Genomic DNA, 19350 nt, shown 5'->3' with positions numbered 1-19350 from the left:
TCTCTCATGTCCAAACAGAAGGAGGAAGGGGTAAAGGGTTTATCTTACTTCTTTTTCAGATAAGATAAACTACTAAAAAAAGGAAGTTGGGGTACATGTGGAAAGCTGACAAAACGCAACAGAAGGCTACAATTACCAGTGTGCAGATTGGCTGTTCTGCTTAACAGTTTGACACAGTAGCATGAAAAGTCTCATACATACAGTAGTGAGGTTTTGGTTTTGCTATTTCACTCTTTGATTGAAGATCTTCATGAAACAGGACTGAACCAGAAAGAAGACTATGCACAAAGTTAGTTAAGCACAGTCGCAAAACAAGTCATTCAACTGAATGAGAACCTTTTAACCTGGACAGCATCTTTTTGTGGGAAAAATTGAAAATTGGGTGGAATTATCCACATTTCTGGACACTAAACTCCACACAGATGTGTCCCAAAACAGAATATAACCTCTGTCCCCAGAGTAGTGGTAGCTGTCAACGTGTGAGAAATCTTCTGACGGGATCTTCTGACGGAGCCTTTTTAATAACAACATGAACACTGGAGATTTATTCCACAGATATCAAGTGAAAACTTCACAGATATGTGCTTTTCTGAGAGCAAGGTGTGCACTCAAGCAAAAAAAATAAAAAAAGGATTTATTGTTCTCGTGCAATTTCAGCTAAAGAGGGAAGTGAGGTACAAAGAAGTTATTGTCATTGAACCATGAATTGTGAGCTTGAGAATTCACAAGGAAACATATTTATTTAATCTTGGTTTATATACAATTATAGAGGTATTTTTCACTGTACTGTATACATTAAGTATATGGATTACCTTGAGTAAAAGAACATCTCATTACTACAGCAGCTGGAAAGAAATGAAAGGTAAGGGATTTTGCTGCATGGACATATTAGTAAAATTACCAAGTATAAGCAATGAGCTAATATTCACCCTCAAATGCAACAATAACAGCTCTGGTATAAGAGAGGGGATAGAAACAAAACACAGGAATTCAGGAGGAAATCTCATTGGCCCCTGGCATAAAAGCAATTCCAAAATGCCCTCATCCATCACATGTAATGGTGTTTTTAGAGTCAGCTTTGAAATGAAATGTAAAACCAAAAGCGTTCACCCTTTGAAAGCACTGAATATCATACAAAGAGATCGCCAGAACGAAATAAATTTTAAAAAAAACCTTCTGCTCCTTCTGGCCCCACTTTCAGCTGCAGCTTTCGGGGGCAAATTAAATGATCCGCTCATTTCAGAATGACCTGGTTCGGTGCTCCATCCTATGTGAGTCCACATGTGTTACTTGAAGAAAGACTGTGACTGTGCGTTTTGAAGTTGCTCTCTTAAGATAACGAACTCAAACTTAATCTGTTAACTTTGATGAGCCGTTCAAGCCAGAAGGACAGAACTTAGCAAGGCTATCTCCGTCTGACTTCATCAGGCCTGTGCTCAGCAGGGCAGCAAGACTAATTAAGCCAGCCAATTTTCCCACTCCATCCCATGGGAATGTAGAGGCCACTGTAGGTCTTGCCATCATCCTTAGCACTTTCAATTATCGCACACAACGTGCTGGAAAAAATATAGAAAAAGTCATACATTTGAAAGACAAATGTTTATAATTGTTTTATAAATGTTAACTCAGTCATTTCATACAGCCTTATTAAATATACTGTAATTAATATACTGTACCATCCTTAGGTTCATATTATTCTCTGTGGGTATACAGTACTTATACCATACATACAGTATATACATAATATATACAGTATAAATACTGACAGTTTTTGACAGAACAGATTCATATAGTATATGTAGAATATATAAATTCTATATGATACATGAGTGTATTGCTATCCTACCAAGCATAATTCATTTGTACTCAATATTTTTCTGAAGAATGCAAAATCTATATCATGGTGCTTTCAAGACCCGTTCACACCATGTCCATACTGAGAAATGCAAAGTAAAGGGTAGCATAGCCTGTCAACACTGTGGACCACCCATAAATCAATATCTTGTTTCCATTCTCGTCACTATTTGTCTCAAACACCAGGGTCTCAACTATTATAAAAACGAGTTTAACGGTAAATTGTAAAAACTTGCGCAGAACAGAATACAGAATACCGAGCGACAATGCTAAAGGCAAAGGATGAAATTGAACTGAGACAGGCAACTTAAAGTTTTCAAAGATGATGACTATGTCAGTTCTGAAAAGAAGTCATTTTTGGTCACAAGAAATAACTTCAAGTCGGAAGGAAGAAAACATTAGGACATTCTCCATAATTACTGTATGTAGCTTATTTCGTAGAGATCATTCTTGTTTTCTTTAAAATAATGTCATGATCACAGACTCTATGAGCGTTTAAAGGAAATGTAGCTAAATGCAAATAGTTGTATTCTTTTTCCCTTGATCCAACTGCTCTATTCCTGTTCACACTGTGCATGTGCACTGCTGGGGGACATGTTGCAGTCACATGTTTTGTCGAAACTGTGGAAGTACACCTTGGAGGTATAACAGTGGTTACGCCTGCCAGCATGAGAACCACGTGTGTGCGTGATGTCAGGAAACAAAGAGGTTAAATGCTTAGATCTCAACCTAGCTGGAAGTTTGTGACTTGACTGGTGTTGAGTGGAGAACACTACGGCCGTTTAACCTCTGTGCCATTTCTCTTTTAGTATAAGAGCATAGACCGTTCTACTGAAAATGAAGTTTTTATTTCAGTTTTATTTCAGACTCGTTAGAACCCCTGCTGGCTCTTTTAACCATTCTGGAATCAATTATTTACCAGGTTCCCATCACATCTAATTAAACCTGACTTCACTCACCAATTCTCCTAAGACAAATATGAAATACTGAAGTTGCTGAGTTAGCTATATTCCAGTCTTTTATAGGCGGTCTTTTATACTGCCAGCAACGCTTCAGTATTTCTGGAAAGATGTAACTTCAAAAGTGTAACATTTAACACATTTTCTATCAAGTGCATATTCCAATGGCAATTTTCAGAAGTCAGTCAGGAAACCATATATTAATTGCTGTCTAGCACAAGCTTTGCCAGTTTTCAAGCCTTCAACAGTTTTCAAGAGTTTTATGGATCACAGAGAAACTTCGGAGGAAGACGTTTTTCCTTTTCCTTAAGAAATCTGCAATTGAAATAAATAATTCCCACTACGTCTCAGGTATTTCGTGCACACTCAGGGAGAAGTGTTTTCTTAATTTTTTAAACTTTGTTTTCGGAAATGATCTGCCAAGAGTCACAATATAACAAGTTCAATCACATTTTTTTCAGGGTCTGAATTCTTTCAGAGAACTTGCACTCTGGGGTGCCTAGAAGTACACAAAACGTACAACATTAAAATGTGTCATCATACAGTGAAATCAGAAATGTGTTCTCATACAATGGAATCAGAAATTGCTGCATGTGGAATGCTTTTTTCCATTAACCATTTACCATTAACCAGTTGGTCAGGCTATCATTTTATCATTTACCATATGGTGCAAATGATAAAAGACACAACATCTACCTCCTGTCGAACACAAATCACCAGAGACGACAAATTATATCTAGGGATTTTCATGGTTTTGAAACTCCACCACTTACTCCACCACTTACAGCAATATTTAATGAAGCGCTAACTTGGAAAGGCATGCAGGATCACTAGGACATAAAGCTCTAAAGATGATACATTTACTAACATAAAACCGGTATATACTGTTCTTGTAGCGTATTACGTTGTAAATGAATGTAAGTTGGAGGTTATAGAAAATATATTGCGGCGAATCAGTCAGCTCGGAGGGAAGAGGGGGAGAGAATGCGCAGACAGAAGGCGAGTTGCAGCAGCAAGGGGAGGAGTTTATTGCCCTTTTCGGAGAGCAATAGAGCCGCGGGCAGGTGGAAGGTGGAAAAAGAACAAGTAATAGGTTTATTCCATGCTGAAAAAAAGAAGAAAGAGAACACAACGTTTCGGCCGTGGAGCCTTCTTCAGGTGTGCTCGCATTGCGAGGTAACCCCTAGCATGCCACGAGGGGAGAGAGAGCGATTGCCTGGGGGCTCCTCCTTGTATAACCCTTCTGGAAGGAAAGGGAAACGGCTGCCAGGAGCGGAACGCCACAATATCTTAAAATTACACACAGACGGCTCCAGTTGTGACGAACGTCTTGTACTTCAGGTGTTCGACGAGTCCTGTTGTAAAAAGCCATGAGAAAATAAACAAATCTTCGAGAACTCAGCTTTGCATGTCCCCTGACACAGGAGAAGTCCTCAACTTTCAACTGGCTTCCTGCTCCATAAGCAAATTAAAACTGGCCAAGAAATCAGCATACCACACACAAAGAAAATGTTGCAAATGGAAACCTCCAGATCGCTAGTTCAAACTATTTGATTACAAAAGTGAATAATGTGTTTTTATTTGAATACCACATTGTTATGTCTGAAAAAGTGAATGACATTTCTGTGTTTGTTTTTGTATATTCAGATGTACTCAAGCGAGTACGGTTCAACACAGCCACCAACACAATCTGTTGGCTTCATTATGTAAATGAGGATCACTTGATTGAACACCAGCGGTGCTTGAATTAACACAAATATGGAACAATGTAACAGCATAAGAGAACTGCTCAGAAAAAGGAATTCAGGCATAGAACTGTGGAAGCAACAGCTCTGATACTGAAAATATTCAGAATGCCAGTTATGTGCTGCAAAACAACAAGCAAATTAACAAATAAGCGCACCAGTGTATGAGTGCCTCTTCCATTTCATAAGATAGTATTTGCAACACAGCAAAATAATATGAAAAAAATACTAAATACAGCTGTATTTGGGCACCAGCTGGATTACTTTCTTGGGTAGATAACTCTGGTACCTATTGTTCCCAAAACATGAACTACTTACAGTAAGTGCACAACTTAATATTTCCAAATTTTTCAAAATATTTTTGTTTGAAGTGGACAAGCATGCCAATGATAGAGCATTTCCATGACTAAACGTCTCTTTATACTCCACACTAGAGTTGTTTCTCTGCTTTTTAAAACACAACCACTGAATTTTAACAAAACTATTCTCTCTACTCACTAATCTCTGAAGTGTACACAGATGTATGGCTGATAAAAGCATTAAAAACACAAAATACAGATTGTACAATGACAGGGAAATCTAGTTTTTTTAAATCCCAGAGTTTGTTATGTAGGTAAAATACAAACTTTTAATCATTAAAAAAAGTTTACTCGAGGGTACAGGAAACTTTGGAATAATGGGTTAAGAACTGAAGGAAAACCAGACTTAAGCAACATGTAGCACAATATAACAGTCCTCAAAATCAGAAGTTAACATCAGATGCTGTGGATTCGGCAACATCAAAGAGGCAAATGCAAAAATGAGATATTCACATGCTCAAGGCAAATGTATTCTCCAGACATTCATTCAGTTCCTTCATCATATGTTATTCATTCATAGGAAACATACCAGGAGGCATCAATACTCAGAAAAGCACTATAACCTAAGAGTTTCACACATAGGGACGCTACCATAAGTGAAACCCAGTACTGACCTCTTGTCAACACATCTTTGGACATCAGCTAACTAAGAAGTGCTCTGCACCAGCATGTTAAAAAGTACAACCAGAGACCTACTGTAAATATGTAAGGTTTAATTTGTAGTCCCACAAGTGCGCAACTCTTTATAACTTTTAAGATATCTGATGTAAAGTCACGTAGACTGCAGCGTCAGCATGTGTAGGCTGCAAAGGAACATTGTGAAGAAGAAGGACACCTGAAGAAGGCTCCACAGCCAAGATGTTCTGTCCCTTTTCAGAATGGGATAAACCTTTACCTGTTCCGGAGGTAAAACCACGTTCTGCAGGGCCAGGGAGTTAATATTAACTGGGAGAGCAGAGTATCTTTTCCTGATGTAACTGCTGGAAGCCGGCTAGTCACTGGAGTTGTTTTACTTTTAGAAGCCTGGAGAGCCATGACCAGTTCCAGCTTATCCTACTCCAATGTTTGGGAGAAACCGGATCAAAGCCTGCCAGTGATGTGACACTGAGTCAAACTGTCAACATCTGGCCTACAGAGCTCCAACTATACACTGAGTGAATGCCTTCAATGGCCGAAAGACTCTAAAATCCCAGCTCCAACTGTTACAAATAATTTTCTACCTTCAGTGCTCCAGATAAAACCTTCTGCTTTTGCAGTATTCTTCTAAGGAGCAGACTAATTCCATGCCCAATAATTAAACCCCCCAAAATATTTATGCTTTAGCCATTTAGTGGACTCATTCGGGGTAAGTATTCTTCATTAAATGTTTATTTCAATAAAGAAACCATTACTGTAGCACAATCGGCTTTTAATTATTTACAAGGCCCTTGTCATGTCAATGCCTGCTTCCAGAATCTAACCTATCAGTTATTTAGAGCTGCAAGCCCCAACCTGAACTCTTGCAGTGTTTATGCAATGTACTGTACTGAATGTCACCACCTCTGATCCTCTATTTGACCAACAGAGTGCCTGTTTTTAGTCAAAACAAAAACAAGAAATGCAATTGCGTGGTCACTCAGATGAAAAGGAAAAGGTGGGTCTACCTGTCAAGGGAACTCAATTTGCAAAGCTGATGCATAGGAGTTTATTCTGGATCAGGGCCAGAATGCATACAGAAAGACACGGAATTCCTCTACTTATCTTGTTGTTAACAGGATCGCAAACAAAAAGGAATGCAGTATGTAATTGAACCTATGAATACCTTCATTCTGCTAAAATAAATCAAGCCTTTAATAAAAATGTTAGGGAAACATTTTTAAATTATTATTATGGTGTCATACAGCTTTTATGAAGATTACAAGGGGACATAAGAGGAATTCAAAATCCTCAAACAAATTGACCAAGTAAACCTAGTGCTTTTCTTCCGAATGATCAGCAAAGCATGAACCAGAGCATGGTAGTGCTTTTTATCTAAGAACAGGAGGCACTTCTTTATCCAAAGGGTTATGGGAATATGAAATTAGCAACCCATCCATGTTGTTGAAACCAAACGCTTTTAAGTAATTGAAATTATCTTTCAAAAAAAGGCTGAATGAGATCCTTGAACCACAAAATTGGCTGGATGGTCCAGATGACCTCCTTTAGTTTGTAAGCGTTCTTATGTTCTTATTTTTAAGATAGAAAAAAGTTGCATTTATAGGAAATTAAATATATCGGTTAACCCAGAGGCCTAAATAAGTAAGGTTTAATTTTGAATCCACAAGTGGATCGCTTGAAAAAATGTGGTTCAATGTACTTGATGAACAGTGATCTTTTGCATGTTAAACAAATTTGAAAAGCATCACATTTTATATATATCGCCAACAGTGGTCTTGGAAGAGAATTATCACAACTGAGATAGAGAAATGAAGGTACTGTATGAATACACGGGGGAGTCACTTCCTTCAAACTTATTCTGATGTGCCCTCCAGAAATAATTAGTATATAGTTCTGTAAGTAATTAAATCTGTACTCTCAACAGGTTACTTTACAGTAGTTTTGAACCAATTTTACAGTATGTTAAGGCACTAATGGTTGTCAGTTCTGTTTGTGTGATGTATTTCTTACAAACGTAACTTTAACAAATCTAAACAGCTGTACTATTCAAAGATTCAGTAGTGGGAATAAACAATATGCTATGTGAACTGTCATCTTTTGTGATTTCTGTCACCTTTCTGATTTATCTCTGCTAACATATTTTACTAATTAAGAATGTAAGTATTGTGAAGGATACATGGCTTTTCCTCTTGCAGAAATGACTTTTACAAACCTGAAAACTCACAGTCACAAAGCAGATGTGAACAGCAGGAGCAGAGAGGAGCACCATATTCCATTTGTTTTCATGTCACAAATTACTACCAGTTTAATTTTACAAACATATCTTATTTCCCATTAACAGGAACTGTTCACAACCTCAATGACAAAACCATTTACTTTTCTGACCTTGAATTCCTACTCTAAAACTAACATATCTTTCTCTGCTTTAAATACAGTGCAATGGATATATTCTGTGTTTAATATGAGCTAATCCTCTCACCTCTAGGGGTCGTTAAATGGAAAATGTTTTTGCAACTGGGGAATCATTTACTAAATTTTTGTTATGGATCACATACTGTATGCAGTCCATGCTATACCAGAAATTAGCTTCTGATGAACGACAGATTTGTACAAGAAGTAGCATTATACTCAAGTCTTTCATTCTGAACAGACTGCATGGTGCAATTGCACACTATTTTCAGGGAAGTAGCGTTTGTTGGAATTGGCATTCACAACAACCCATTACATTAAAGTCCTTGGAAAAAGACATTTTCAAAAGAAAAAAAACATCATTTTAGGAGTGCCGGCAAGAAATAATAGCCGACAATAAGAAAAGAGAACAGCAATCAGACAAGCTGAGAGAATAATATGATGATTCAGTGAACTCACCTCCCTGCGATGCTGGATGTGAATCAACAGAATTGTTTCTCCTCTCTCGCTCAGGTTGGTAGTTGTAAAGTGTTTGAGATTGCTTTTTAGAAATCAGGGCTTCAACCGCTTTCATAATTTGAGGAGGCTGGGTTGTTGGACTAAATTTAATGGTAGGTAACACAGCCTGCCCATGTTTCCCAAGAGGGTCTTCCTGCACCAGAAAGTTCTCTTCAGTTGTGCTGGAGTGGCTGTTGCTTTCTACTGCAGGAACAGTTTCTGTAGTCTGCAGTTCATGATCAATAACATACGTCACCTCCTTTCTGTCAGTCCCGCCTTCCGTAACGTCTTTTAACGTCACAACCTGTTCATCTTCTTCATGTTCTTCTTCAGCCATGTGAGGTGTAACATAGTCTTCAGCTCCTTTCCCAGAAATTCCTTCCATGCTCTTTCTCACATCCTGGAAGACCTGAGATGTAGGACCTACAAGAGGATCTTCTGTAATCTCTTCATTTTTAGTTTCTTCTTCCTGAGTTCTGATTTTTTGCCTTAGTTCTTGTTTCAAATCCTCGTTAAACATTTCATGAGCAGTAGGTTTATCAGAGTAGGACACCAAAGTAACTGCAGACTTTGTGGGTACAGCCAGATCAAATAGGCTTGATTTTGCAGAATCGGTAGGTGTATAGTCATAATCCTCGTCTTCATCTTTGATGTCTGTCTTGAAAAGCGGAAGTTTTTCACTTTGGGGCAGGTGAGATATTTGGGACAACCGATCTTCAGACCCTGCCCGTTCGTAGTTTGAAAGTTCATCGTTATTTTTTTCTGACGTGTTTTCTTCATGGGCTGTGGGAAACAGAGGTGGTGTCTGAAAGGTTCCTAAATCACAGTCTGGGACAGGATAACACATGAGCTCTCCTCCAGCATGTGGACAGTGGCAGACTTTACATGGGTCCATTTGGAAAGTGTGACCAGCATCATACTTATGGCCATCATGTACACAGCCAAATCTCTCACACTGCAAGCATCCATCTGATGGTTCAGAAAACTCAATACAATGTGGAGGAACCTCAGGACAAGGAATAAAGTGACAACTTATTTTTCCACCTCCTTTTGGACAAGAGCATTCGGTGCTTCCAAAATCAACAAAGTAGGATTCTCCTTCGGGAACTTTACCATTCCTGAAGCCGGCATTTATGCAATCATAATACTGATAACCCTCACACGTGCAGCCTTTCTGCAAACAGGACGCACAGCAAGCACCTCTTTCCAAAACTTCTTCAATGCAATGTTCCAGTAATGGGCAATCCACACCAGTACAGTCCTTCTGGCACAGGGCACCACTGATACATAGCACAAGTACAGTCATAAAAAGGATTGATTTCCTCAGTTTGTATTTAGCCATTTTGCTTTCAGCTCCAAAAGTGAGGTAAACCTTATTGATAAAAAAATCAGTAAAGATTTCCACAATCTGTTTTTGTCTTTCAAGGGACTGTAGCATCAGTGTTTAGTTTTCTTGCATTAATTGCCTCCACTTTGCAGAACCTACAATAGTGAAAGAACAGTCTGTTAAAGACCATACACAACAGATTTCCTGTCATGCACATTCAGCAAGCCCAGCTTTCAGAGTTCAAGCCAACATCTGGATACATAGTTGAGTTTTTCATCTTAAGGCCATCCCAGTTTCATAACCACAAGGTTACTCAGAGTTATGAACACATTTTCCCAACAACCATGAAACGCAGTGTGATAAATTTAATAAATGCCATGTAAAATCCAGTTTAACTTTTTATGAAGGAAAAAATAGATTTGCATTGCTTTCAGTGGAGATTTCACTCTGAAGTTCTTAAAATGAACAGTGAGTGTAATAGTTACTTCTTTCAACTTAATACCCTCTTCGGATTTGTTGGCATCTGCTAATACCCTTAAGATTCTTATCCCATAAGCAGAACTGTCACCAAGAAAAACTAAAGATCAGTGGCTTCTGGATTACACTGATTTGTAGACTGGAAAGCTAAAGGACCAGTGAAGAGACATTTTCACTTCCATGATCTGTGACTTGATCCTATTAAAGCAGAAAATTAGACATAAATAAATCCATAAATAAATCTTCTCCTGAATAAATCCAGGAGAAGAAATTAAAGGAACATTCATTTTTCAAAAAAGGTTTGGAAGAAGAACATGGCATGTGGCTTTTTATTCAAACTCACTTTTATCAGTTTTATTCTCATGTGTATGAACGTATTTTATGACATAGATAGCTAGGAACCAGAATTAATATGGGACAATATTAATGTAATAAATATTGCATGTAGTTTCTGTTATATTTTAGGCTGGTGGAATTTTGAATTATTTTCATCTACAGCAGCAGTTTCATGAATAAGACATATTTCCAGGTGATAGCTGAGAAATGTCTTAGAGCAAAAATTCTATTCTGGTATTTTTGTATGACTGCAAATGATAGATTTATAAAAGATATCCACTTGATAATCTTTTAAAAACTTTCACAAGAGACAGAAGGGGATATAAACACAAAGAAAAAACAAGTCAACAAGTTAATAATTATTACAATGAGTAGAAAAAGAAAATAAATATTTCATTGATATATTATAAACAGTAATATAACAGCTCAAGCACAGGGTTACAGAGACCATTATAATCTAATGCAAAAGTATAACAGTACTTTAAAATGTACAAAAGAAGGTAAATAATTTACTACACTACTCCAAATAAAGAAATCTGAGATACATAAAACTACAACATGTTTAAGCAGAAAATTAACTTGAAACTAGATGGTCAGGTATTTCACTGCTGTACTACTGTTTCCATCAATGTACTGTATAGATTCCTTTTTTATACAGAATGTACAAAAGCTGAAGATACTGAATTCTTTGGCACAACCCAATGGGAAAGGCAACATTTGTTTTGGAAGGACTGTGATTCTGAAAGCCCAAAACCAAAAATTCATGGTACATGCTTGAAATGATTCTCTCCACTTCCAAGGCATTCTTAAGATTCAGTTTTCACGAAGCCATGGTAAGGAAACTGTTGATCAAAGGAAAGGGGAAAAAAACATCCAATCTCCCTGTAGGTGGACTGCAGTTACTCCTCCTGTTCTGAGATTGCTCTGTTTACTCTGTGTTCATACTCTGCATGAGCTAATGTGTCTACATTTCACAGATTATAAATACTTCACAACTGCTGCCAGCTGTGTGAAATAGACAAAACCCAGTGACTTTAAACAATTCAAATTTTACTTTGCACAACATGCATTTAACTATATACTGTATACTGTATTTGCCTGCTGCTGGGGAGAATTAGAACTCTTTAAAAATAATTTCGTATTACCTTCTGTATTGTATTGTTCTTCAAACAACACTAAATTAGTCAAAGGAACAGTTTAGTATTTAAGTTTAAATTTGATCATACTTCCAATTTGCTTTCAAAGAGCCTCCTAGGCTCATAATATCATGTAGATCTGACTGTAGGAAAGAACATTAAGTACACGCTTCATCAACAACAATAATCTGCGAAATGAGGCAAGGTTGAAATAATGAACTACTGATACAGTACCTCATCTGAATCAGTTGTGAAGCAGGAACCGAATTAAAAGGAAACTGAAGGGAAGTGCATTTAAAAATGAGAACAGGAGGAACTTCTTTCTTTTTCAAAACAAAAGGTTCTGGGAGTCTGGGAAACATTGCCCAGTGCTGTTGTCAAAGCTGATATCACAACGTCTTTCAAGAAGTTGCAAGACAGGATGAGATCCTCTGATCAGTTTCCTACCAGCGAGCAAACAAACTACATGGGCAAAATCACATGCCCCCCATTCATGTGTGCTTATAATATGCACGTTGAATCACCTCCTAGCTTTCTTGGCTTACGGTTATCTTAGACTCTGCTTGGAATCTCTAAATGTTGCTTTGCAAAAGAAATCAACTCTTCCTCATTGGGAAGTAAATGTAAGGCTTGTTTGAGCTACAATGGAAGCATGCACTATACAGTATGTGTGTTGTTTCAGTGTAAAGAAAAATAAACATCACAGTTCCCATGGCAAAAAGAAGTCCTGGGCATTTCACAGAAGCAGCCTTGTACTAAATTTTATCATAGAAAGGGGGGAAAAGATAAGGCGCAGGTTCATGCAGAGTCTGGACAATTCTATAACAGTTGTGGTTCTTGGAAACACATCTACTGTATTACATTATTTATAAACAAATATCTGCCTTATCTCCAAAATCAATTCCAAATATGCTGTAAATGCTGCCTATTTGTTACTGAATCTGCTAATCTCTATATTCTCACTGGGAAACTAACCCAAAACACACCCGCCTATTTATTTTACAATTGCTTAGAAAAATACACAGTCTGCTAATAATCCATGAGCTCTGTCATGCTCAAAAGGAACTAAATGATCTGCCAAAATGATGAATGGTGAAGCCCCCATAGCAAAAGGCCATAACAAATTTGAAGGTTTTTATTTGAGAAATCCTCACAGAACTCCAATATTTGTTAACAAGAGTATAGTTATTAAAACAAGACCTATTTACACATTAAACTGTCGCCGCACTGTTTTATTTTTGGACTTCATGAGATCCAAGAGTGTAATGATTCGTCAACATTCATGCAAACGTATGAATATGAGGGATGTGTAAGTCTGGAACAAACTACCCAGCCATGGTGTTGACGCAGATACCCTGGTTTCCTTCAATGAAAGATTGGATGAGATCCTTGGATCAATTAACTACTAACTAATAACTCTCACACCTGAAGAAGGCTCCACGGCCGAAACGTTGTGTTCTCTTTCTTCTTTTTTTCAGCATGGAATAAACCTATTACTTGTTCCTTTGCAGCCTACGCATGCTGACGCAGCTACCCACCTGAACTACTAACTAATAAACTGGCTAGATAGGAGAAGCAGCCTCCTCTTATGTGTAACCTTTTGTATGTTCTTAAGAAGAGATTTTACAGTATGTGAGACCAAGCTGCATTACAAGATTGTAATTGTAACTTCCTGCCATAGGCCAAGCAATGGATATCTCCCAGCTCTCCAAGATCAGGTGCACATGCTGGACTCTGCTGTTGTACCTAGTGTATGAGCAAGGTACCCTCCCTAGTTCCTGGATTGTTCCAATCCATTCATCTACCATAGATGATGTAGTCTTAAGGAGAACTACCATAAAAGCATAAGAAAGGTTACCAACCACAGGAAGCTAGTCTGTCCATCTAGCATGTTTGGCTGCTAGCATCTAATTAGGAATTGACAAACTCTGAATGATCTATCTCCTCAGCTGCACATCCCAAATATAATTTCAGATTTTGAGAAATATATTTCACCAGCGGCTAATTGATTTTCTTTACGGCAATCTATTCAGAAAAATGAATCTGTCCTCTCATTCTAAGTACTGTATCATTAGAATGACAGGACAGATTGGTAAAGACAGGGCATACATCAGTCAAATATTAGTTATCCCATATTCATTAAAAATCATGTCTAAAAGGATACTGTGACACTTCCCCCTCAGAGAAGCAATAATGTGTGACATATGGTAACAGACTTTGACCTGTTGAACTTCGTAAGTGCGAACATGTTCCTTGAAAAGCACACATGGAAGGTTGAATTACAGCATTCTTTTTTTTCTGAGCTGGCATTGTTTCTTTTGTTTGGACTGCTTAAGATTTTTCCTCCTTTTAACCATCATGATCCTGTGAAAAGTAGAGATTAATGAAATGTGGTTTCTGATTCCAACACACAGAACTTACTCAATGTGCCAAAAACAATACCAATGAATGACACTAGACTGAGGTATTTGATCTATCAGCCTGCTTTGATTGAAATAATGAGTACCACTCAGACAGTGCCAGCTGGTTCATACAAGTGTTATTGTATCACACTGTATCAAGACTTGCTTCTCAAGTAAATCTGGAGTATTTACAGTAAACCTTAAATTCTTTAGATTGTGAAAATGATAATTGTTTATGTCGATAATCAGACTTACCATCAGTTCAAAAAGCTCAAATAAATTTGAAATCAAAGCTCGTTCATTATGTTTTCATACTCCTAACCTGATGTGAACCATTCCCTGTAAAATAAGCATTTACTCCCAGTGTCTGCAAAACATTAATTCACCACGAATCTTAGCCACCACTCACTAGGATGAAAGAGCACTCAGAAATCCTTTGGAGGGGTGTCACAAATGCAGAAAAGGAGGGTAAGAATTATAATCACTGCACTTTATTCTTGCTATGTGGCTCTGTGTGCACTGGAAGTAATTTAAAACAAAATAAACATGTTTTATGTATTGCTCCTCCATTTTTTCATATGAGGTTAAAAATCTCATTTAAACAGACTATTTCTCAGAATATTACAGTACCGATTTCTCCTCAGAATCTAGCGTCTTTACCTAGTAGCATCAATTAATCTTTTTTCCTCATCTTACGATAATTATAGCCAGCACTGTGCATTAATTTAACATATTAAAACTAATTAGGTTTTTTTCATTTAAAATATTTTATACTAATGAATTGCCACAATTTCATATGCAAAGGTTAACCTTTTTATCTGCAGCTGCATCTGATCTGCCAGACAGGAGCAAACATTTTATCCCAAAAGCAATTTCTGTCAAAATACCATCTGTTAACCAGGGAATGCCACAGAAGAGCCTGCAACTACTTTTATTTCCATAAATTAGCACCAGCATTCCGACAGTTTTTCCTAAAAAAAAAGACATCTCAATGAAGAGTTTCACATGAACAAATTAATAACTTCCACAGAATCAAAAGAAAACAGCCACTGAAAAAGTTAAGTTTTAAATGACCAGAAATATACCCTGACAATCAAGTCACTTTGTATTTGCACCCTCTACTTTAACAGCTTTTAATTTTACTTATATCCCCCAAACGTACATACTAAACATTACATTTACTCATAATATACACATATACAGTATATGAAAGACAAGTAAAAACAAAACAGAAAATGAGCAAGGATGGACACTAGTTACATTTAATATTCTAATTGAAAGAGCAGACCTTAAGTCCAGACTGTTATAGGACCAGTTAGGGTTCACCTATGAATAATATTAAATTTATAGCCCATACTTTCACTGTGAGTCACTATTTAAACAGTGAAACGTTTCTCTATTGGAAGTCTACTATCACCATCTGGATTTTGGCTCCATGAATACCACATTAAACATCCGTGTGCCCCCTATATAGGATACCTTTAAATAATGAAGGCTTCTGAGAACAAGAATTGAGAAAATGGCATAATATTCAGTGCCTTTTCATGTGGTGACTACTGTATATGTTCCAAATTTTTGGAACAAAAGGGACATACAGAACAGAACTAATGATGTCACAGAGAGACTTAAACATCTGGAAAAGCAACTGATGGAGAAAAGACTATACTTTAATTTTGACATGCAATATTTCCCTCAATGAATACCTGTCACCTGTGACTCCACTGCAGAAAGAACAACCTACAGTACTCACACATGTCGCTGATCTAAAAATGTAAAGCTTCATTTAGGTCTCGATGGGATATGTGTTATTTTTCTGATGGAGTACTTTCAAGAACTAATTGGTATAGAGATGAAAACTAAGTATAACAACCTGTAACTTCCAATTTCAAGAAAATAAGTAACAGTGTTTTGATCAATTTAGCAATTTGCACACTAATATTTTTCACAAACCTTTAACCCACAAAAACACTCTGAAAAAAGTAGCAACGTCATCTCTTTTCTTCTCTCAGCTGTTCAATGTAAACTCCAAAAAGTTAATAACCTTGAAAAGCAAAAATAGTTTGTCTTGATATCTCATCAGAAGTTTGTAGAGCAGAAAATCTAAATAAAAGTTTGCCCGACACAATAAATAAGCTTCTTTAAATGTATTTGTTGTTGTGTCTGATCAAACTGACTCTTTGAAGGACCCAACATCACACATACTGATGTCTGTAAACAGTATGTGTATATGTTTATACACTTTATAGAGTTTTAACTAAAAATGTGTCACATGCAGTTCATGAGACAATGCATCAGCTACACATAGAGTAAAACATCCATCCAGTGCAACTGCAAATGTTAAAACTCACATCCTGATGCCCTGAGGTCTGTGAACTGGTAGAAATCCCTTCTGCTAATGTAAGTAAATCAGATGGCAGTGTAGATAAGAAGATAAAAAACAGGTCGTCTTCCAGCATGGAAATGCCAGCTTAACACATACAAATGAAAACAGTTGTGGTCCAGTAGATGTCTTTTCTAGGGGCCTATTGCCTATTCAAGTTAAATCTGTCCATAAAAAAGGCCAGGCCTCAAAGTGTAATCTGAGCAGGATAGTGCCATACGTGCAGTATTGTGGATATACTGTTTGCCCCTTTTATTTCTTACAGAAATGGTTTAGTGTTACAAAGGTTAGTTGGTTATCTGTCCAGTGGGAGCCTAGCTGAATTGAGAACAGCCCTTAGCCTGATTTACTCTCAGGATGTTTTACCATATTTCCTATATATACATTATATCTTCTTTTGTATTTTTTTCTTTTTACAACATTCAGAACGCTCCCAGATACTAACTGTAAGTATGTTGTACTTTCTTTCCTACAAAATTGTGCAGCTCTGGGTTTTGCTAGCACAATAACTACAAGGGCACAATTACATTGGAAGAATACATATAAAATCTGCATTGGACACTTGAAATAAACCAATCAAAAGGACAGCAATTCAGAACTAACTACTGAGTCTTCATTAACCTTCATGCATTGCTGCTTAAGGAATCTGATCACACCATGCCAAACACTGGAATCTGTGACACACTAAATTTGCCATACCTTAATCCACTGAATTTCCTCCCTCAAGTCACAGTTTAAATTTTAAATCCAGCAAAACATATTTAAGCTATATGATCAAAGTTCAGAAGTGTGATTTCAGACGAAACGTCATATAATCCTCTGTGATTTAAAAGATCAAGATACAAATCTGTCTGCAATTGCCCCTGAGGGTCTTATTTTCTCCATCATTTTCCAAAGCAGACTACTTTTTCTCTGATGTAATTCTTAGTGATTCAGAAATAAAAATATGCTCCCTAAAATACCTCACCTTCATCCTGTTTAAAAAAAAGTTTTTAAAAATACAGTTAAGAAAAAACTGTGCTCAAAACCAGTTTTTTTTTTAAAGAAAATAACTGTTCAAAATCAGATTTAAAAAAATATAGGAATCGTGTTAGGATTGTGCAAGGAACATCTAAAACTGTTCTAAATGTCTTGGAGTTTCTTCTCTTACATCGCTGAGAAAGTTAGTGAAAATGCACTTCCAAGTTGCAAGCACTGTTGGGTATCTGCTGAGATAATGAAATGTAACATTTGTGCTTTTTGTAAATAGTGAACGGTTGTTTTAAGTGTTCGATAAACCCCGGTATCTCATGGACTCATGGAAAAAACACGCCTAGTAATGATAATTAATGACGTGGTTATATGCGCTTCATATGCCCTAATAAATCATGAGTTTCCATCACTGGAAAACAAATGAAGAGAGAAAATGATTCCAATACCATATAACATTTATCAATACTTCGTTTACATTGCACTTATTTCTTTTTAAGAGTAATACCGCAATAAAAGGTCAACATCTGTCAAAACCCTGAGTTCTTTGTCGCAATCCGTCTTAAGGCGTCAAGCATGAACGTTCACTTTTTAATCGCGCCAGACAAAAAGTTAGCTCAGACCTTGACGTTAAAAAACGTGAAAACTGCTTTAATAAAGACACAGGGGCCACATGATTTTAAGTCTCGTTCTCCAAGGGTTCCAACAAGTTAGTAATGTACAGTAAATTAGGAGATCTTTAACATCAATATTGAAAACAGACTCGGTCGTGACTTTCTGGCTTGCAGCTCGCTCTGGTCTCCATCTGTTCATTCTTGAATAATAGAACCTTTTTTTAACTAGACCCCCTGAACAAGCGGGGAAATCTTTGAAACTAATTTGCAAGTACCCACTTTACCACTGAACCTTTATTTCGCCATAAAACCCGCCTACATAATTGCCCTGTGCACACCATAAGACATAACCATCACTTGGGATTTTCACCCAATTCGTGGTTTCTTCTATTTTATAACGCTGGCTTTCTATGACACGGAAACCATAGGAACGTTTCTCTTTCAGCTTTTATGTTATTAACTGTGTATTAAAATGATCACACGGCAAAGACACAATGCTAGGTTTAAAAACTGTTACTCAAGGACGTTCTGGGGGAATCCTTCAATATCGACTGTGCAGCAGCTCGAAGCGTCAAAACGTATTTGCATTTAATTAGATGAAGTTTGCTACAAGTTTAAATCCGACCGCCCAGCATAGTGTGACTTGTGATTACGCCCAATACTTGTGATTTTGTTTTAATACTTTCTGTGTTAGATAGAGAATATATAATATGCACAGGATATAAAATGATTAGACAATGCATGTACTGTAGAATCCTATCCTTAACTATCACTGATTATTTATAAAAGATGCGTCACTATCTTTCATAATGTTTTGCATCAACGTGTTCTAAAACAAACTTCAAGAATTCGCTTGGTCCTTACCTACAGGTAATAGTCAACAGTTTCTTCAATGGAGTGGAGAAAGTCCCCCAAAAAACAGAGGCTGGTAGTCTGACTTTGTCATTCCGCTGCGCCTGGTCTGCAGCGCTGAGGGGATGCCTCAAACTCTTTAGAGAGGGGAGGGACAAAAGTTTCTTAGACCTCTCTTCTAACTGCACTTATTGCACTTACTGACGCGATCGCCTTAAAACACTCCTGCTTCCCATTAATCTTTTTTTTTTTCGGGGCAGTTACCTGCTGCCCTTGTAATCAAAATCCATTCCCCTGAAATTACGTTTTCTTGGGCTATAATCCGGTTGAAAATGAGCTCCTCAACAACACGCTTCCGAATTATAGACTCCGGATGCATATTAGTTTGAACTACTGT

The 19350-nt window shown here is 37.2% G+C and overlaps 1 protein-coding gene across 6 annotated transcripts in view; it reads right to left on the bottom strand.

The window, feature by feature from the left end:
* The window catches only part of fbln2 (fibulin 2), a 60208-nt gene extending 41067 nt beyond the window's left edge, over nt 1-19141 (bottom strand). For 3 of the 6 annotated variants that reach the window (XM_015348321.2, XM_015348325.2, XM_015348323.2), the window contains exons 1-2: nt 18966-19140; nt 8422-9942 (exon numbers count right to left, since the gene is read on the bottom strand). In XM_015348321.2, coding sequence (XP_015203807.2) covers nt 8422-9898 — 1477 coding nt within the window. In that variant the 5' untranslated portion in view covers nt 9899-9942; nt 18966-19140. Of the gene's footprint in view, nt 1-8421; nt 9943-18965 lie in introns of all 6 variants that reach the window. The other 3 variants (XM_015348324.2, XM_015348322.2, XM_006631117.3) reach the window with 3 other exon arrangements.
* Between the last annotated feature and the right edge of the window lie 209 nt (nt 19142-19350).

The sequence above is a fragment of the Lepisosteus oculatus genome, chromosome 4, assembly GCF_040954835.1.
Source record: "Lepisosteus oculatus isolate fLepOcu1 chromosome 4, fLepOcu1.hap2, whole genome shotgun sequence".
Classification (NCBI taxonomy): Eukaryota; Metazoa; Chordata; class Actinopteri; order Semionotiformes; family Lepisosteidae; genus Lepisosteus; species Lepisosteus oculatus.
Note: the sequence above shows the minus strand (reverse complement) of the source record. Positions and strands in the feature narration are given on the sequence as shown.